The 21,924-nt window shown below is 41.2% G+C and overlaps 2 protein-coding genes across 2 annotated transcripts; one reads left to right on the top strand and one right to left on the bottom strand.

The window, feature by feature from the left end:
• The first annotated feature begins 214 nt into the window (after positions 1–214).
• Positions 215–9,476, top strand: spag5 (sperm associated antigen 5). Its single transcript, XM_028418156.1, has 25 exons — positions 215–316; positions 891–953; positions 1,044–1,145; positions 1,233–3,271; positions 3,354–3,546; positions 3,665–3,781; positions 3,895–3,987; positions 4,082–4,216; positions 4,330–4,449; positions 4,538–4,630; positions 4,801–4,935; positions 5,029–5,122; positions 5,204–5,351; positions 5,425–5,475; positions 5,680–5,854; positions 6,130–6,263; positions 6,502–6,670; positions 6,766–6,904; positions 7,498–7,744; positions 7,937–8,069; positions 8,209–8,289; positions 8,392–8,541; positions 8,671–8,745; positions 8,820–8,900; positions 9,004–9,476. Exons 2-25 carry the CDS (start codon positions 915–917, stop codon positions 9,073–9,075), a joined length of 4,815 nt encoding a protein of 1,604 aa, XP_028273957.1. The 5' UTR covers positions 215–316; positions 891–914; the 3' UTR covers positions 9,076–9,476.
• Positions 9,477–10,392: 916 nt separating this feature from the next.
• On the bottom strand, positions 10,393–12,078 carry foxe1 (forkhead box E1). The gene has a single exon (XM_028408867.1). The coding sequence runs from the start codon at positions 11,792–11,794 to the stop codon at positions 10,727–10,729; it is 1,068 nt and encodes a 355-aa protein (XP_028264668.1). The 5' UTR covers positions 11,795–12,078; the 3' UTR covers positions 10,393–10,726.
• Positions 12,079–21,924: the final 9,846 nt, after the last annotated feature.

A 21,924-nucleotide genomic window follows, 5' to 3' on the forward strand; every position in this document is an offset into this window, starting at 1 on the left:
TTATTCAGAAATAAAATTATAAAGTACTAGTAAAGTAAATAATTAATTGCATAGTAATTTCCAAGAACTACATAAATTTCCTTGCGGCATTTCTTACTACGTGTTGGAGTAATGACATTTGGTTCCTGTAGGGTGCAGCAGTATGAGTCTTTCCGGTGCGTCACATAACTGCCGAAGAAGAAAAACGGACCAATAGCAGCACTGACATTTGTGTTTTGAATGAAACGCGGTTGATGGCAGCTTGAACACAAGATTTGTTTTTCCACATTCGTCACATTTGTAACGTTGGTGGAAGTTATCTGGTCACCTTAGAAAGGTAATGTACTTTTTACACAATATAACAACCTACCACGGACAATTAAAACGTGTAGTTCCTGTGTAACACAACTTACGTTTCGTAACTGTTGACGCTCTATTTTTCTAAGCGGACAACCATAGAGGCTTGCTAAAATCATTTCAGCAGGACACTGCTCAAAATGTGTGTGTGACTTACAAGCAGTTTTTATAGACAGTGTATAGAATATGCTCACTTTTTTTACAGGTTTTCTTTATGTAATAATTACTTATTTGGCCCGGTTCTCAATCCGTATAAGTAATGTAGGACAGAATCAGCAGCAGTGTTACTAGTTTTTGCGTCATTTAGCTGTAGCTTAGCAATAAAACACATTAGACATCATTGTTAAAAAATATTTGTACTTAGAAGTTCATTTTTATGTCTAAAATGGTTGGCAATAATTGATTTGTCTTGAATTTGTCTTAGACTGCTGAGGATTTGTTTGACTCTAATATCAGTACACTTCACCTGTTTTAGCATCCAGATATTCCTTATTGTGGAGTCACACAACACGCATAAAGATTTTAATAGAAAAATCTGCTGTCATCTTTTGCAGTTACCTAGTTTCCAAGGAAGAAAGATGACTTCCAGGAAGTCAGGTTCCAGTGGGAAATGTTTGGTGAGACTACTTTTACTTTTATTGTATACAATGTTGGCTTGTCATTGAGCCTGCTAACTTTTGTCTTTATTCAACCTCCCCTCTTGCTAGCATATGCCCCTGAGAAGCCTGGAGAATGAAATTCTGCCCTTGTCCAGTCCAACATCAAGGTTCAAATCAAAATCACAAATCAGTGCTGACACCCTGACAAAGGTCAGTTTAAACAAGTATTTGCAAATACTCTTTACGTTTTTGATGTATTTGTGAGTTTTTTAACCCCACATCTATTCTTTTCACCAGGGTGGGAATCCTCTTAGTGACCCAGAGCCTCAGACTGCAGGTGGACTTGGAGATGTTACATTTAAATCCTTCATCTGTGCAGGTGGTGAGGTTGAGATTTTAGGCTCTTCCTTGTGTGCAGAGGAGACTGTTGTTTTGCCGAAAGACCAGCCCACATATTACTATAAAACAGAAGATACCATCAGCTCTCACAGTGAGGTACATTTCTGTGATCACATGGAACACCCTTATCACCTCCCTGAGATGAAAGATCCTGATGCTGTTGACCTCACTGCAGCATGTGAAGTTTCCAACACTGCGCTGGTCTCTATTGACATAAATGGTAAACAAATCACACAAGATCCAAGAGCTTATCAGGAGGACTGCAGTGGAGCGGAGCATGTCACTTGGAAATCATTTGTCTGTGATGGAGTTGAGGTGGAGGTCTCAGATGCCACTAAACTAAAAGATGAAACCATTCCTTTGCCCAAGGCAGAGCACAGTGAACCTTTACAAGACAACAGTGTAAATTCAACTGTCCACTCTGACAGTGGCGAGCTATGTGAAGTGGAACATGCAGATCATCCATACTGTAGCAGTGGTAATGTTCCTGTCATCGCCACCTCCGACAGCAAAATGGCAAATGATCCTGAGAAGTCTGTACCTGGACTGAGTGATGTTACCTTTAAACCATTTAACTGCACTGGAGGCGAGATTGAACTTTCTGAGGACACTAGGCTTCCAGATGAGACTGTGCCTCTCCCAACCAACAACACTTTGACCAACAGTGACTCAATATGGTATCATGTGGGCCAAAGCATGTTGGCGGGAGACCATGATTTAGAGAACGATGACAGTCATTTAGATCACCCATACTGTAATATTCTAAGTTATCCGTCACCTTCACATGGCAGTCTTTCTACCCAAGAGTCATTGCAGTGCAGCGCAGAGAATGAAGAGGTTAAAAAGATAAGCTCGGTGGTAGCTGATTGCAAAGATGGTGGACAAGAAGGGGATACGTTCAGCTCTGTCATTACAGCTGGAGAAGGGGTGAGGAAATCAGAAGACAATTGGAGGACCCTGCCTGAAGACAAAGTTATATCCAGTCAACCCCGAGATAAAAACAATGTATCTACTTTAGATGACAAAGGCAACCCTAACTGCTACTTGGAAAATAGTGTAGATGTTGTAGATACTGACCCGCACAGGACTAAGATCTCTGACTCCAGCCTTGTTGCAGTATCACCTGAAAGTCCTGCACCAGTGGAAGCGCAGCAGTATCTGGAATATGTGTCTCAAGTCAATTCCATCCGGGGGACCCCTGAAGCCAGTAGTGAGGCCAAAGACAGCGCCATTGGTTCATCAGAAAATGGACCTGTTCTTTGTAACTCTGCTGAAAGACCTCTGGCCAAACACCTGTCTGATGTTGTGAACATCCTGTCAGAGAGTTCTCCACTTGCCTTATTATCGCATCTGGGAATTTCCAGCCCTATTGTCAGGAGAGCCTCTTTGCTAAAGGCTCATGGAGATCCTGCTGAAGACCAGTTTTTGGCAGATGATTCTGCTTTTGAAGGTGAGAAAAGCTTGTTGGCTCCTGGTAATGTCAGCCCTGCTGGTTTATGGGCAGACCACTTGGAAAGTCCCATGCCTCGTCCCCTGTTCAACTCCACAGCACTTGGTTACAAGGCACAGTCAGTCTTAGTAAAAGATCCTGTTGAAAATTTGGGTGAGAACGTTTGTGCAGCACCTCAGTCTCAAGTTGAGAAACCGGTTCTGGATATTCCATTGATTCCTGATGGTCCTCTTCAGCAGCAGCTTCGACAGATGGCAGAGTTCCTCATCTTTGCATCTGGAAAGATGGGGCCCTCTGTCTGTGCTTCAGCTCCACCCTCCACTGCCTTCAAGGCTCCATCAGCTCCCGCAGAATCCCACAGTGTTTGTGTGGGCACAAGTCCTTTAAAACTGGTAGACCACAGCCTCAATACATCTGGCCTTTTTGAGAGGAAGAGGGAATTCTCTGTAGTTGATTCCTGCACGCTGACTGACCCTCTTCTTTGGAAGTGAGTTTCCTTTTTGAATTTGTTTATTATTTAAACTTTTAATTATTGTCACGATTAATTTTGCTTTCTTCTGTGGTCTCAGTTTACCCCCTGGCAGCTTAGAGAGTCTCCCTAGACATGAGCTGGAGCAGAGGTTAAGGTCTAGCATGATCATGACTGAGGCTCTGGTGCAACAGTTGGCTGCAGCTAGGGCACAAGGAAGTTCATCTACAGGCCCTGCTCCTTCAGAACTCAGAGAGAAACTAGTACAGACAGACCACACTGAACTCAGCCAGGTAAGGACACATGATGCCACCAGTGATAGCAGGAAATGGTTGGAGGATCTTAGCTTCATTTTCAAAGTTCCTTTGACTGTTATTTTTAATGAATGGTTTTCTTGTTTTTTTTATACAGACTACAATGTACAGAGACCTTTATATGGGGGCTCTTAGTAGGATTGGGGAGTTGGAGCTCAGTGGAAGTTCCTTACAGAACCTCATGCAATACATGCAAGGCACGAGGGTCACCATGGTGAGTCACAATGACATGGTGTCTGTTTACCGTTTTAAGGCTTTGTGCTACATCCATTGTAAAAAAATGTATGTACAATAATGACTTACGCTGTTGTGTGTCTGTTTTAACAGACCTCTTTAAGATGTGACGTGGATGCTGCTCTCGGTAAAATGAAAGAAATGGGTGATGTTGTCAGAGAGGATCATCAAAGCCTTGTTTCACATGTATGTAATCACCTCATTTCATCTTCCTCACATGACATCAGCAACATGTTTATATATGTCTATTATTCCTATGTTTCCTTCTTCTGTTGTATAGTATGGACACATGAAGTCTGTCTTTGAGAAATCAAAGGAGACACAGACAAGAGCGATGCAGAAGGTGAAAGAAGCTCTTCACCAAAGAAACAACATGAGGACTCAGATGGAAGAGGCCCTCACAGCCAAGGAGGCCGTAAGTCTTGATCATTTGCTTATTGGTCGGTTTAATGATCATCAACCAGCTGCCTATGATCTCTTTCAAAATGCCTTTAAATGTCTCAGAACATTATGTGTGGTTGCTACTAGGTCCTCAGAGCAATGGAAGAGCTGAGGACGCACTGTGCATCAGAAATTTCAGCACTAGAAAGGAGTGCAGGTTCTCAGCAAGAACTCTTGGCTGCCCTGCAGCAGACCTATCCAGAACAGGTATACAAATGGTCCACACAAAAACAGCTCTGTGATATATTCAGCTTACCCCGTGTGTGTAATTTTATTTTTCTCTCTAATAATAAAGGTTGTAGCGAACAAGGCCTACACTGAAACACTGAAGTCAGCCTCTGATCTTTTGTCCCAAACCATGGAGGAGCAGTCCAGTCTGACGAGAGAGGTATATTAAACAGGCTGCACTGGGCACACACGATCTGTGTACTGTATGTTGCAACAGTCAGACAAGTGTATGTAGTTTAATCCTTGCACACAGCAGTTACTACATCCCCCTACATTTCAGTAGATACTGCCTTTAGAGCATATATTACTGATGCCTTCATCTTTTCACAGCTCTTCACAGTCAGGAACCTTCTGGAAAAAACGGCTCCCATCCTCCTTAAGCTGAACGAAAAGGCAGCTGCAGCTTTGAGGGAGCGGGATGAGCACATTTCTGCAAGAGACCAAGCTATTCAGGAGCGAGAGCAGGTCAGATTTTTCCTGGGCATTCACTTTGTGATGCTTTAGTATTTACCTAATAAACTGTAAATTAGTCTCATACTATAAACATGTACTCAACAGACTGAAGAAGAATTGAATGAAACTCATTCTAATCTCCAAACTGCCAGAGAACAAATCAGGGATTTAAATCTGCAAGTGACAATTCTGACATCAGGTAAAAGCTGATATAAATATATTTGAATGTTCCTTTCCTTCTCAGCCTTTGCAGACCTCATGTTTTTTATGTAAATTTCAGAGATGGGTGTGATTCGACAGAAGCTAACTGAAAAAACAGAAGAGACAGGTCAGCTAGAGAGGAAAGTGACAGAGCTGTCTGCCACAGTTTCTTCCACATTGGCCTCCCACACCTTCTTGGAGCAGGCACTTGCTGCTGAGACTTCAAAGTATGATCCCCAAAACACTTCCGAAAAGTCCACAGTGGGTTCAGTTTTATTTAGGAAATGCTTGTTTTTTCAGGTTGCAGCAGTCATGGAAGGAAGCAGAGCAAGCCAATGAGAGAGCAAATGAGTGAGTGTTGACAATCCCATGTTAATTTATTAGCTCATTTTGTAAATTGGTGATTAAAAACTAGAATCCTTTCAATGCCTTGAAACAATGAAGGATGACTGATGCCAATACGAAGCCTTGCTCTCTTCTAGCAAGACAAGGTCCTGGCAACATTATCTATACAGAAAACACTGCCGCCAATGCTGCTGTGTCTTTTGTGTTCAGGTTGGAGGCATCACTGGAGGAGTCAGAGCAGCATGTGTCTGAGCTTACTGAGGCCTTGGCTCTGAGTGAGGAGCAGGTCAGCCAGCTGCACACCCTCTCACAGTCTCAGAGTCTGGAGATCCAACACCTCCAGGATGTTTGTAGACAGCTTGGCGGTGTGCGGGAGATGAACGAGGTTAGTTGAGAGCATTGACAGTTTAAAACTAGGTTGAGAGAAGAATTTTAATGTTATGAGTTCTTGGCTTTGAATGTTCTGTGAGTTAGTGGGCTTGAGGGAAAAGCATTTGTACTGTAAAATGCTGGTTTAACTAAGAACAGATACTAAAGCAAAGCTGTAACGTGTCAGCACATAGTTAACCATAAAATGTAGCCAAACATAGTCATCCATCACAGAAATAGTAGGTGACTTCAGTTTTGAGCTTCAATGTTGTCTCATCCTGTGTGTTTCAGTTCTTGCAGACTGAGAATGAGTTGGCAAGAGAGCAGGTGGCTGAAAGTGAGCGTATGTTGAAAACAAACCTGCAGGCACTTCGGGAGAGAAACATCCAGTGTGAGGACCTGAAAACAGAAGTCTGTCACCTTCAGTGAGTTTAAGATATCAACACTTTTCTAATTTGCCTTTTTTTTTCTAAATCATTCCATTTGTTATAACCCCTGGATAAATAACTGGTTTTATCTCTTTGCCATGTTTTTCACAATATGTTTTCTATATTGTATTGGATGCCTTTATTTTATCCGTTTGCATTTTTGTGAAAAACCTTTAACAATCATTTGTTTTACAATAAATCGCTCAGCAAGTCCCTCTGTGTATATGTGATGCAGGTCTGAGAACAGGACTTTGCAGGAGGAGCTGGAATCCACACAGTCCAGAGCCAGTGAAACACAGCTGGAATTTGGAGAGAAGATGGCAGAGGCCGTCACTGAAGTCACTTTATTACATCACACACTAAGAGGACTGACCAACGACCTACATGCTGCACTCGGTGAACAGGTAACAGTTCATTTTCACTTACCTTTAATGTCTTACTGGTTTGTATTAAGGAACTGAACTTTATTATTAGAACCGTTTCTTCTCTTTTTTTCTAGAAACCACAATCACAAATGGATCAGCCAGTCGATGATGTGAATCGCCAACATTTCTCTAGTTCTTTTGTCGGCAGCATCATGGTAGCATTAGCTGCTGAGAAGGAGGAAGACGTCAGAACAGACACACCAGACGGATCAGGTACTGAGGCTTTTTTTTGGTATATGTATGCATGTGCCAGAACAGTAGAAGGGCATATGCCGACATAAAGTTGTTGTTTTTTAGCTGTGTGTTTTTTTTACTTTGGACACAAGTTATCAACATTCAGTGACACACAGATGCTGGTAAATCTGTCTAAATGGGCAAGATGTTATTTATGATGTAATTTAATGTCACTGTGGTGCTTTAAGGTTTCATGGCATCTGTTGATGTGACAGCATTTTTTTCAAAGTTATGGCATGTTATGTGACATTATTCTATAATTGGGTCATTGGTCCTCTTCTTGAAAAGAGCTCAGTGTTCCTCCTTATGTGGGAGGTAACGGTAACATGTTTACCTGTATTTTCCCACTGCATTTTTGAGTTGAATTTTTGTAGAATAGGATCAAATTTCATTTGCTCTCATTGTACATAATATGACCAAATTTAAATGTTTTGAATTAACACAGAGCTCTTAGTAATTTGCGGTAGTTAAGGATGTAAAGAAACGCACCTAAAACCTAAGCTTAAAACCCAGCTCAGACACCACCTAATGATTTGATCAGTTGAATAACTTAGTTGCTCTTGTCTCTTCAGTGCCTTCGGACACACCTGACCCACAGTGTGACACTTTGTTCAGTGAGACGAGCGCCTTCACTCGTATCACAGCCATTACTCCTAAAAAGGATTTAAATGGAGCAGAGTCTGATTCAGACGTAGAGGAGCAGAAAGGTGTGGCGGAGATGCTCGCTGATCTGAGCGGCACGGTTACAGAACTCGTCAGCACCCTGAAGATGGTGCAGCAGCTCAAAGAATCTCAGCGGGAAGAGCTGCACAAAACCATGTAAGTTCTAAATAACCATTATTAATTATTGATTCACTAATTTATTAGTTAGTTGCTTGATAAACAGATATCTAGAAGGACAGATGAGACCAATTAGGAAATAAGTAGTGTTCACAAAATCACAAAATCGTACAATTCAAGGCAACGCATGTCATGCTCCTTTTTCACCAAAATCTAAATGTATTGTTCCAGCTGTGCCCTGCAGGTGGAGCATCAGGCTGCAAACAACAGACATGAGGCCGAAGTGTTTGAGCTTAAGCATCAGCTCAACCGTATGAGCAACCTGGTTGAGAGGGGAAATCAGGCTCTGCAGCAGAAGGCTGAGGTAAGAACGTCTGTTAGTGCACGTCTCAGTAAAGATTTCATCTGTCGTTCCTGACTAAATTAATTAGAATGCTGAGTGGTGGGAAAGATCTTTTCCAGCAGGTATAAGCTCTGATATTTTAAGTTTTTCTTTTTCATAGGATGAGAAAACCGTGTCAATGCTGATGGCAGAAGTAAAAGAGGCGCAGGAATTTCTAAACAAACTCAAGGCTGACAATAATGTGAGGACACCAAATAAAACATTTGCTTAAAAACCCCACGCAGGCAAATATTTAAATATAAACATGTTATGTTTTTTGTTTGTTTGTTTTTTTTTTTTACAGGAATTGCGAAAGGAAGTGTTTGAACTTCGCCGCGCTCTCCAGCAGTCGACTACAGAGTCTCAGTTTCTGCGGGAGGAGCTGAGGAAAGCTGGTGGCCATTCGGCTAACCCGGCACACTTCATGGATGAGAAGATTCAGTTATTGAGAGAGGTGTGATTCAGGCACTCTGTCCATCAGTGTGCTTTAATTTATTATAATCATTTGCATCTATAGTTTTCAGCATTACTTAAGAATCAGTGTAGCTTTTAAAGGCCGTTCTCTCTTGAATTTGATCTCAAGGTGGAGAGGCTGAAGGCAAGTCTGCAGGAACTGGAGCATGCCAGAGCGAAACTCCTTGAAAGAGCAAAAAGACATGTACGTATAATCATTTCTTCATTTTCTCATAAGATGGTGTGATCAAAATGTTGATGATGTTCTGTCTTTCACAGCAAATGATCCATCAGTCCAACCAGCAAAAAAGTGAGAATGAGCTCCAGATATTAAACCACATGATCAATAAAGTCAGAGAGGTGAGGGATGATTTCCTTTTTGCTGCTTTTATTTTTTTTTTAACACCTGTGAACATCACTGTATGGTCGGATGCTAATAGATGCCTTTATTTTTGTCACACAGACGCTGCTGTCTTTGCCAGATGTCGTAAAGAATTGTGAGCAGCTCCAGCAGCTCATTGAATACATTGGCTGACATGTTTGGGATTGTCCGCTGGGCTTGTTGTATATATGTTACACTGTTAAATTAAATGTTTGAATTTTGAGTATGAATTAAATATTTTGATAAAGCTGATGAGGTGTCTTTATCAATATTTGTATTTTGTAGGCTCTTTGTGTATTTGCATCTCTAATAGATCCTGTTTGAAATTCAACTCTGTATATGCACCTAAACCATGTGTGTGATGCCAGACCATACAATTTATATGTTCAGCTAATTAAAGGTTTGCTCCAGCAGACCAGTTATAACCTATAACTGCAGATAATAATTATAATAAAATTATTTTTAAACATTGGTCCCGTCTACATTTACATGATCCAGTAGTCGTGGACCTTATTTACAGAGCCCAGCTGCTTTCTCTGTAGAACTTTGTAATTTTCGTCCATTCAATCTGTATTTATTTAAGACAAGTGTTGTTTTCTCAGACAGTTGTAATCTTAACAGAAAAGCTATAAAAAAATCCTGTACAATGTTTTTGCCATGCATGCAACCAAGCTGTCTCATTCTAGTGTAATTAAAGAAAATGAAGTACACACAGAAGACTTTTTTTCCCTACATTTCGACTGAACCTAGCTGCTTTCTGTTAAATTTTTGCACTGTGGCATTGGTTGTTATCTTCATTTAATCTGCATCATTTATTTAAATCCAGCAACACTCAAACGAAATGAAGGCCTTTTCAAAAGAAAAAAAAACCGTCATCTGTCGTTAGAGCTTTTTTTGGTAGATAAGTGTCTTAACTATAATGAAGTGCTTCTTCACGGGTCTCATCTTGTCAGACATGCAGACTTTGTTTGGAATCATGTCTCCGGTGTCCTCACCTCCTGGGATGAAATATCGAGTTACAAGACAATTCATTTGCTTGAATTAGAGGGATTCGTTTAGTTTGTAGATGTGTCTGAGTGTGGTGCTGATGTCTCGACATGTTAATTGAGGCCAGTCACAGTGACTGCTAATGCTGTGGCTCCAGACAACACTTGAAACCAGCTGAGCTGAAACATGGCAGAAAGTAACAAGCACAAAAGAAAAAGAAATATTTTATGTTCCTATTGAATATTACAGCCAATCACCTGGCAGTAAATCCAAACCCCCTTTAAGGATAATAAAAAAACATTTAGCACCATTGTTTAAATTGTAACATCAATGATTCATCAATAATTTAAATATTTTATTCTCATATTTTATTCTACAGTAGAAGTGCTATGACATTGTGTTTATTTAAAAAAAAGGCAAACTAAATTTTTCAACAAAATACATGCAGATGTACTGAAACAGATGTTCTTCATACAAGCCGCTCTTTGCAAAGCCTATGATCACAAAGCACAATAATTTAATATTTCAATTTTATAACAACTTGCAACCACACACACACACAATTCACTATTTTACATGTCTGTGCTCTTATTGTGAAGAGGCTTTACCGTTTAAATTCAAACTATGTGTCTAAAAAGTAAATTACCATCAGAAGAGAAAATGAGATTCATGTGGAAAATCACAGTTGTGTTGGGAGAGGTCGGTCTGTTTGTTCCCAAATAAAAAGAATCATGTCTGGCTCACTTTGTGCCGTCTCAGGTCTCTTAATGTTTATTTTTAAGGGTAAGTGAGATGCTGGGATTTTTTTCTCATCAGCTTAAATTGCAGACACAAACCTGTCCATATTTCCAGGGTATGAAGGGTGTCTCAGGTATCCACCACTGTTGGCGATGGGACCCGCAGCACTGTTATACTGAGAGAAAGAGCCCAGCTGCACCGGGGACACTCTGCCGTAATGGTCCCCTGTTTCTGTGTGGATCCGTCCTGCTGCTGCATAACCTTGGGCGTGACTCTGTCCATACGAGCTCTGGTGTACATGGTGGTGCTGATTTGGTCCAGAGTAAGTGAACGCTGGATGTGCAGAGGAGCGGGGCGGCACTGCTCCTCCACATGTTTGACTCTGAAAACCCGGGCCCCCGAAGCCGCAGGGACTGGATCCATTTGGAAGCCCCTCAGGACTGAAGCTCCGGTTTGGCTGCTGCATCACTTCTGACCCTTGACCTGTCAGCATGCTGGCTGATCCTATTATGTTATTGATGCTGAACATGCGGGTCTGGCCATGTCCGAACCCAGGAGGTGATGAGGACGGATAATAGGCAGGGGGCAGCTGCTGGCCATAGGTTGGACTGACGGTCATGTTGGGGTAGACTGAGTTGGTGTATGCAGCTGATCTGGTAATCTGGACAGGAGAAAAGACTGGAGTCTCGTGCACATATGAAGCGTAGGTGCTCAGGTCGCAGCGCTTGAACCTCTTCCTGCGCCTCAGAAAGCTGCCGCTCTCAAACATGTCCTCTGCATTTGGGTCCAGTGCCCAGTAGTTGCCCTTCCCTGGTCGTCCTGGCTCTCGTGGGATCTTGATGAAACAGTCATTGAGAGTCAAGTTGTGGCGAATGGAGTTTTGCCATTTCTTTGAATTGTCTCTGTAGAAGGGGAAGCGCTCTGTGATGAATTTGTAGATGCCCCCCAGTGTCAGTTTGCGATCAGGGGAGTTGGCAATAGCCATGGAGATGAGTGCAATGTAGCTGTAAGGTGGTTTTCCCCTCTGGAGAGGTCTCTTCCTCCTACGACCTCTGGGCTGCTCCTCTGTCTGTTGAGGAGGTTTGGAGGCAGACAGTGTGCTGTCTGCAGGAGACTCCTTCTCCACTTTAACTACTGGCATTGTCATGGACAGTTCAAAAGCAGATTATAAAGGGAATTTATGCCACAGCTGTACTTCCACAGCTGTGAGGAAGCAGATTAGATCCTGGACAGCACAAATAAAAACAATAGCTCTTCCCCACGGACAGCCCTGTTGGAAAAAAACTCACTATCTTTGAGTCCAGATCCAGCAATTCTTCAGATGCAGTGGACGTAGGTTACTCTTCAACAGAATCCTCTGTCATTAAATGCAGCTTATTCCCTGCGGTTTGCTGTCAGGTTAGGTTGAAGTATAAAGGCGTGAGCACGCAGTTTGCAGCGAGTTAAGGTGTGTGTGAGAATGAATCACTCAGTCTTACCTGAAGAGTGTAGTACCTTTACAGAGCACCTCCAGGGCCACACCCCCCTTAGCATCACATGCTCTTAACATACCTCTGTTTTATGAGGGACTATTGTTCAAAAAAGTCGTCTGCTCTGTGGTGCAAATTTCTATCTCAGTTTCTCTTTAAATGTGGTTTTAATGCAAACACAGATGATGTCATAAAAAAACAAAACAAAAAAATAAATAAATATGTACCCAAATCATTTGTAATTATACATTTAAAGGTTCTAATTGTTGGTCAGAAAAAACCAAACAATTCCTTGAGTTCTTCGCATTATATAATAACTTTTATATAATAACTTTTATCTGTCACATTGCTTCTGTGCAGGGCATGTTTTAGTTCAATAAAAAGTACTGTCCAAACAGATATTGTTTCCTCTTAATATTCAAATCTTCTTTTAAAGCTAACCTCAGTTTATTTTTAAAAGTCCAAAATGGTCCACATTGTTTTGACGTTTAACACTAAAACACCTCTTTAGTGGTAACTTAACCTGCGGGTTGTTTTTCTACTCTGCTTCCTTGTTTGTTTTGTGCCAGTGGTTGGACAAGCCAGCTGTGTTAAGAGATGTAAATGTTTTCCAGACAAAAGGCCCTCCTGTGATTTCAGCATGCAAAATATAGGCCATCATCATGAAGCCTGGACACAGCCTGAGAGGCAGGAATAAAATGTTCATGACATTGTGAGTTGTGAGAATTCTTACTCTGTAAAGCCTTAATTTTTCTGGTAAAGATAATTAAATTAACACCATTGTCTCTGAGGATGGAGACCGGTGGACCACCAAAGTCTACTGACTTGCAGTGCTGGGGTTCACCTCCCAATCTCTTAAACAAACACCAGAGCACACTCCCACTGCTCAACAGCAGACGGGGTGAACACCGCAGGCATGTGTCAGAGCTGCAGCACGGCTCTGAGGGAGCGTGGGTTTGCTTAGACAAACAGCCCGATGAAAGGTTCAGTCCTGTGGGGAGAGCCGCAGATGTGGCTGTCATGAGCTGGAGGGGTAGCACCCTGCTATCTGAGGGGTGGGCGTAGCATGTGATGAGATGAGGAGCTTATTTAGCTTAAACTAAGTGAATAGGAAAATCCAGGATGGTTGTTAAAATTTAACATTGTTTACAAAACACACCACAGTTGAAGTTCAACGTCAACTCTTCTAAAACAGGATGATTTTAATTTTAAATAAAATTTAATCTCTTGAAATCTTTGCAATTGCATTTTTAAAGTTAAATCAATATTAAATTATTACCACGATTATTATTATTAGATGAAGAGGAAATTACTGTGCAATAATTGATTATAGTAATACTGAGAAGTGTTTATATATTATAACTCATCAAACGTCTCCTTGTTGTGTGCAGTTGACAGTTTGATCTTTTTTTTTCACTCAGGGTAAAGCTCACATGCTTCTTTTAGGTGTGATGAGTATGTAATCATAACTTTATAGATAGGCACGTACATCGCTCACGTGTTGTTCAGTGTTGTTCAGTGATCCCAAGCCAGCAATCCAGTTAGAAAATCAATACTGAGTAAAAAAATAGACAGTTTTTGCCAATTGATAGGATTTATGAAATTCTTTTGACAGTATATAAATACATTTTTTATTATTTTGAGTGAAATGTTGTAGCCCCAATACCATTGCTGTTAAATAATCACATTTTTACACAATACTGCAAAGGGTTAATGTAGCTAATATAGAAAATCAGGGAATAGATCAGTGATTTTTATAAATTTATAATTCAGTTATCCATCAAATAAGATACAAATTAAAAAAGCCATGCTTAAATAATTTGAATGTATTGCCACAGTGTAAACAGAGGTAGAATGACATCAGGTTTAACTGTTAGGATAATTCACTTTCATCCTTGTGTCCATGATAACGTGTTTGGTCGTTGGCTTCCTCACCACAGCCTGTGACAGATGTGATGGACATTTAATATAGTTTGCAGAAGACCTCACCCTTTGCTTAAGACAGCTTGTTATATGCTTGATGGCTTTGAACAATTAGCGGTGAGTCGCTTCTCGGGTGCTGCGTGTTATTGGACCTTAGCTTCATAGTTATATAGTTTGCTTTAGCATCTTCACTTGGAACTGATACAACATTCACTGTCTAATATTTGTTCACGATCCTTTTATCTGTGTGTTTGTGCTGGTGGATTAAACAAGTGCTGCTTTTGCTGCTATAAGCTGACTCACTGTCAACATTTGTGATCATGGAGGTTCTTAAGGTGTGGATGTGCTCCAGTGACTTCAATGCTTTGCAATGTGTGCCAAATGGATCATAAGACTGCTCCCATTTCAAAGGATAACAACTTTTAATTTAGTGAGGAAACAATAAACACAGTTCTTTAAAATTCATTTCCTTTGAAAGCTGCAGTTACCACCTGCCTCTGCACGAGTCTCATATAGCATTAGCTGCAAATCCTTCCTGAAGTGTACTTGGGTTTAGCCTCGCTGAGGACACCTTGGGGCCCCCACAGCTAAGGGCCCTGGAGCTATGCACCGATGCAGCTGTGAGATGCTCGAATGAGGCAGCTGCACAGGAGAGCAGGGCTGCAGCCAAGGCAAATGAAGAGCTCTTCACTTTGTGTCCCACCTATACTTCTGGCTGTGCCAGCAAGAAAAACGGCTCTCTCCAAACAAAGACAAACAAATGAGATATTTGAATTTGAACACTTGACTTTAACCATTCAGTGTCTGCAGCTATGCAGGTGGCAGCTGGTGGCTTTCAGTCATGATGGGGTGAAATGAGAACACGGTTAATAAGATGTGGTGAAAATATGTCAACAACAAACAACATGTACGTTATGACAAAAGAAACATAACGTAGTATAATTTAGTTCATAAATATAGTCTATAGACAAGTGCAGTGACTTTATATTAATTTGTTTGTACCTTTATTAGTTAGTTTGTAAAATTGTTAAGAATATATTATTTTTTTATACACTTCTTAAGTTGGATGTTCACAAAGTTTCTGTGGCCAAACAGAAAATAACATCAGATTATGAATTTATATGATTTTAACATGAGTTTAACATACAAGCACATTATGTTCCTAGATTGCCACCAAAAGTTTTTATTTTTGAAAAAGCTTTTTGGTTCTGTTTGTGTGTGTTTGTGTGTGTGCACTCTGGCCACTGTTTAGAAAGTGAAGGCATCTTGTTTGCATTAGCAGCTGCAGGAGCTTGGTGGGGATGCAAAGTCCTGACGGTTGAGTTGCTCCAAACCCGGGCCAGTTTACATAACTGAAGCACTACACTGGCCAGGGAGCCCGCCGTTAAATCACTATGTGTGAGTTTGTGTGTGGCTCACATATACGTGTGGATTTATAGGTCAATAAAAGTGTATATAATATCAGGAGGAGTGAAAATTCTAGACCAGGTAAATCTGTGTGGGTTCTTGACATAAAAAGTGTCACATGGCCATCATTTAATTTTTATTTTATTCAGTACACACTGCCTGGAGAGGGCTGTGTGGGCCTAAAGGTTTTATTCAATGGAGTGAAATGAGAAAACTGTATAAAAAACATTATCTCTACACAACATGGCAGCGTAAACATGATAATCATATATTTACTGTGCTATAACAAGCATTCTGACTCCTGTCAATGCCTCACTGGTGTCTCTGGTGTATACTGCATATACATATACATATATATATATATATATATATACACACACACACACACACACACACATATGTATGCATTGGTTGCACCTGCAGTTATGTAGCTTTAAATGCAGGTGAGCCACCCACATCTCGTCCCATTCAATCAAACCGGCAAAGGCATTTTGGTCTGCATCCATTGATAACGCCCTGTGCAAATCAAATATTAGCTGATCGTACGCATCTACACATTTGTTTAGGAGTGCACAGGCATAAGATGTATCCTGTTATTGTTTTACTGGATTTATTACAAATACACAATATATGAAGAATTACCAGCTTCACTGTTGAAGTAAAGTTGGTCCTGGTGTCCAACATGTTTTATTGTTTGGCACCTTGCCATGCCACCCCCCCCCCCCCCCCCCTTTCAAACCATGTGCCTACAGTATTGTAACATCTACACCCAGCAGTGTCAATTAAACATGTTTTGATCATTTTGAAGTGCCATCAGAGCTGGACTGACACATTGAATCAAGCATCTTTACATATACAGATTATTGATAGGTTGAATATGATTAATATTAAAGTAATGTATTAGGCTGTATAATATATTCAATTAATTTTATTTATTGGAAGAGACTACAAACTAATTTGCATGTTGTTATCACTGAGTTGTGGATCAGGTTTTCTTTAAATGACTCACACACAGTCTGACTCATCTCTTACCTGACTGTATCTCCTTCACTGTAACCAAGCTCAGAATAAAAGTCATGCCTGGTTGCGTATGTCAGTGCATCTGTGTCAGTTGGGCTCTGTTAGGATCTATGTGTCAACACCTCATAGATGTTTCAGCCTGCACAGAGCCCGGGCAGCCGCACATGAACATTTTTACCCATGTCTGCACCTGAAAGGAACCTCAGTAGTTGCACAATAGGATTGCAGGTTAGGATGGTTATAGAAGTCTTTATTTTGTTCTACTTCATTAACACGGATTCTTTTCTCTCTGTGTGTGTCTGCTGCCTAACACCGAGGCAGAGAGGCGAGAGAAGGAGAGCCGTGTTGTTGCTACACACAGAGATCCTGTGGCTTTGGCAAAGTGTTTCCCATGAACTGAGGCTTCTGCTGTCTTGTCTCTTAGGGTATGGTGCATACTGTGTGTGCAAGCAGCACAGAATGGCACGCAACACAGCCTTCAAAGTGATCATTTGAAAAACCGGTTAATTTGAATTTATGGATGCCTTTAATGAAACTCTCTTCCTTGATGAGAGTTAGATGAGATAAATTGTAGTAGATTGTTGTAGACTGATAACTGGGGCAAATACATGTATACCATGACAGCAAAAAAGATATATCAACCTGTCCTCACCGGGTAAATATAGCTAAGTGCCCTGCAGCCATGTGAATATGTCACAATCTGTAGGCCCACAAGGGATTTGTCATTGTGGTCATCAAGAAACTACATGACAGATGAGAATAACTATGATAATTTTTCTAAATCTAACTACACAGCAACCCGATGTGAAGCTGTTCCCCATGATTGTCACTGGATCTGTTACATGACCTCTGCTGTCTGTGTGAGATGGGCACCTTGCCATAACCCTATCTCCATTATTACAACATTAATGGGCAGCCCATTCTTTAACTCTTATATCTTCACTATGCTTGTTCAGTGGTGCACAACAAGGCTTTTGTGTGCCTCTGCTGACAAGCTTTCACCGCCACCTAAATCCTCTGATTCCTAAGCAGGAAGATACAGGCATTCACCCAGCTTCCACTCATATCCCTGAGCACAGCCTTGTGTTTTCTCAGCTGTCAAACTGCTGACATGTCTTTTTAAGCTTGGCAGATGAAGCACTTGTGAAAAGGGCTTTGGCTCCGTAAATGCATGTTTGTCATTATATGATGTTCAACCTGTTGATTTCTTTGAATGTGAAGAGATGATAGACTTTTATATAAATGAATCATATACGGTGGACATGAGACAGAAGAACAGGGAAAACAAATGAAATGTCTCCAGAGGCAGTTGATTCTTTGGCAGTTAGTAGAAAAATAGAAAAGAAATTAGGATGGACAACACGCACGCACACAGGCACGCACACACACACACACACACACACACACACACACACACAGTTAAACAGTTTTTGTCTTGGTGGTGTTGCTTTAATTTGGGTGACTTACACTGACTCCATTAAATGATTGTATTTAGATTAGCATATGGACCAACAGATGACCTGATGCATGATGATCTGCTACCTGATCTCAAATAGAATTTGGGCCACAAGACCTTTGCTGCCTTCTCTAACCCTCAGTCAGGAACCAAACGTGTGCTGCGTTCATCCACTTCGCACAAAGTTCTTTAGTTTCTTTGTGATTTGCGGTCAAAACACATGTTCTACCTGGTGTGAATGAGTTTGTCACTGCAGGTTATTAGCTATAGATTACACTGTGATATGTGACATTTGAGCCAGAATAATTAAAGTTGTTTCTGCCTGGGAGAGAGGACACATATAACCATAATGGTGCCATCACATCTTCATGCATGACTGGACTGAGAGAGTTAAGCGTGACCACTCAAACAGGATGCGGTGCACAACACTCCACTCGAGTTGTGTGTGTCTGTGGGACAGAAAGAGCCGGTCTGCAGCAGCAGATATTGGGCGGTGTAAATCTCATGCATACCTTGTCGCTGGGCTGTGCAGTGGTTAGATTGCCCTTCTGACTCAGCCTGGTAATTGGCCAAGTACGACAGAGAGAAATCTAGACTGGTATGCTGTTTCTTTCCAGCGCCACCTGTGTGTCTGTTACTGTGGGATTTGTACCTCCTCAATCACTGACACATGTGGATTATCTGTACTTAAGGCAAAAAGCCAATACAAGCCATATCTTGTGTGCAAGCAATCAGGCACTCAAACACCACATATCTTCCCCTTTGTGGGTAGAATCTTCTAAAGATCTGCCACAAGTTTAATTGCTGTAATTACCTGAAAAAATAATGTTTTTTTTAATGTAACCCTGGAGTAAGGGGCAAATTTATAACATTTATAAACACACATGTAACCACTGAAATGGGTTTGTTTAAAAGACTGTTTATATGTGACTGTATCGTGAATGTGCCCTCCTGGCACTTGGCAGGTTGTGGTGGTTTTGTCACGAGGCGCTCTGAGCTTGTGCTTGGCAAATACAGCCAAACTCACAGGTTACAGGTGGGTCAGGTGCAGAGGAAAGAAGCCAGTGAAAGAGACAGAGAGACGAGAAAACACTGCCGAACAATAAAGATAATCTCCCTCATCAGAAACTGACTCACCCGCATTTCAGTCAGTATGTAGGTGCAGGTGGATGTCTGCCCCAAAGGGAACAGACTTCCCCTTTCTTTGTTTAGATTTCACAGGTCGATGTTGTTGTTGGTCTGTTCACCATTGGTGGGGTTTAGATCGCTGTTCTGTGTGTATTTTATTATCTCTTTAAAGCAGCACATGGAGAGGAAGTGGGAGGTCATCAAGGGTTCATAGATTTAAAGACTCATTGATAATCCATATCCAAATACATAAAGCTGATGTGATACAGTTATGAACACATGAATGCATGGAGAGCGATTAACTGCTTGTTTTGGTGGATTTAAAGATAAGTAAAGTAACATTTTGCTCTCCGGGTTAGTTGCTAATTGCTGGGAACACCTAATGATAATATAAGTGTTAATAGATTGTTGTTTTGTTTTGCAGGGCACGGGCCAGATAACAGAGAGAAACAGAGAGTCACTTTATCAGAGCTGAAAAGTTGGGGTCTGCTTCAAAATAACACATCCTGTGTGACTCTCATTTCGAGCATGTAAAGCTACTCCCAAACTGTTTTGTTCAGCAACATGAATCTTTGCTGCTTGACGAGTTATTCTGGATGCTTCTGGAACTGAATTTATTTTTATGCCAGGGTGCCTCAACTCTCAGCGGAGACAGAAGGCCATATGAACCCCTCACAAAGGCAGTCCAGACTGAGCGGTCTCCAGTGAGGCAGACTCTGATACAGTGTCAGTGAATTTACATTCTTTGGTGCACATATACCTGATTGTGTGTGATTTGGGAAGTGCTTACAAGCTAATAAAGTCAAGCAGTCACACTCTGTCATGCATAGAGAGGTTTCAGCTGCACAATGGCAGTGTGATGGGTGTGACTGTCTCTGGGATTAAAGAAGGAGAATAGATCCAGAAACAGACAGGCAGGTTTCACAGCTCGGCTCACTCAGACTCCTCCTCAACACCAGTTGGGGAAATCATGTCACTCTTTAATGTCGCAGTATCTGCAGCAGTGTGTGTAATATCACATGTAATGCAGTGTGTGTGACACCTGACGACAGACACATGACCTTTTTTCTTTCATTTAATCCTGGTTTGCTGCCCACTCTCCTTCACTGGTTAATTGATTTGTTTGTGTATCAACTTTTTGTTAGGGACACCATTTGAATGGACTGATGGATTTGCACACCAAATGTTGTCCCATTGTGCTGTTTTGCATGCTGTGCGGCTGGCCCTTAACCTGGCACCACTTGTCATGAAAGCCCTTCCCCTCCACTTCACTGTTGGCTCACACTTTAAAAGCCTTTTACAAGCTAAAACAGTGAGGAGATTTTTATGAGCTGTGCTGTAGTTAATGTGCTCATGTTGCCAAATAGCTCTGGCTAAAGTCCCAGTTTTTAAAAATAGCCTGCTGGAGTGTAAGCTTATTGTTTTGTGAAATAAAATGTTATCATTTTTCCAAGAATACCAGCCTTCTGTCCTCCTGTTATTATTATTATTAGACTTTTTTAGATATAAGCTCATCTTTTAATCTTGTCAAAAATGTAATGGTTTTATTTTATTATGCTTTTTTATTATTATTATTACTTCCTGTGTGCTCCCAAATAAACCTATGAGCTCAAATTATGCTGACAAATGCATCCTGATCTTCCTGGTAGTAGAGGATGGAACTGGACTGGGGGCCCACATTCTGTGCTGTTGTCAGATTATATCATAAAGACATACAGTACATTGACCAAGCGATACTACAGTTACTGAGAAATGTTCCAGGAAAAAAGATTGTTTTGCTCATTTATTTAGTTTCACTGATGCTCTAAGAGGAATAAACCTTAAACAAGAGAGATGTATTAGTATGCTACGGTAAATGTTTCCAAAGAAAACTTTAGTTAAGCTTAGTTGTTTATTTGATATAATTTTGACTAGGTAGAACAATTTGAAAGGTGAGATTAGTTGTTGAATTTAACCCGTCTAAAAGAAGGTGTAAACTCAGTGGGTTGGGTTGCACAGCTGGCAGAGCAGAGCGCACATATGTAGCTTGGAGAGTTGTCTGTGCTTGTTGTTTCTTTGCATTTGAGTGATGATTTTATTCACCCACATGACCTGCCTGCCCTTTATCTTGATGTGTGAATGTGGATAACAGAAGCATGAAATGACCGGTGCCGTCAGGTTTTTGTGTGTGTTTACCTGATAAAAAGTTATCCTGTTCCTATACCCTGATGTTTTTAGGTTTACTGAGGCGTCTCCTCACAACCTCTTAATCCTGTTTAATTCATCATCAGTAGGTATGACAGTAGGTAGGACAGTATTATGGTGAGTTTGTTTGTCATAAATGTGTGGAATTTATTTATTTATTCATTTAATTGAGGTACATTTTCTCTTCTTGTAAAATTCCAGTGTGTAAGCCTGAGTGACAGACAGCCTCAGCTGGGGACAGACCTGGTGCTGGAAGTGGATCCATAGCCGGAAACAAAGTCAGACCTGACAGACAGTCGTGGCGTCAGACCACCAGAGACCCTCACAGTGTGATTAACAAATATGCAAGAACACACACTACCTGCTCCTGGTGAGCACTCACACGCTCCTTTGAGTCCTGCCTCCTCTCTTCTCCCCTCTCTCTCTGTCTCCATATAGCTGCCTGACCTGTCTTACTGCCTCGTTTGTCATCTCCAATCACTTGCTCTTTGAGCGCCTCTGACAGACAGGGGTATTAGCTGCCTCAGTCTGGTGTTGAGAGCTGGGCTTCTCTGCTGAATAGAGAAACTATGTATGAACACCACAGGAAAACATGTAGTGACACACAATGGCACACTCCCACTAACAGCTGCTCCTCAGAAATGACTGTGTGTGTGTGTGGTTCTCCTTTTTAATTTGACTTTTTACCTT

This window comes from Parambassis ranga, chromosome 1 (genome assembly GCF_900634625.1).
Source record: "Parambassis ranga chromosome 1, fParRan2.1, whole genome shotgun sequence".
Classification (NCBI taxonomy): domain Eukaryota; kingdom Metazoa; phylum Chordata; class Actinopteri; family Ambassidae; genus Parambassis; species Parambassis ranga.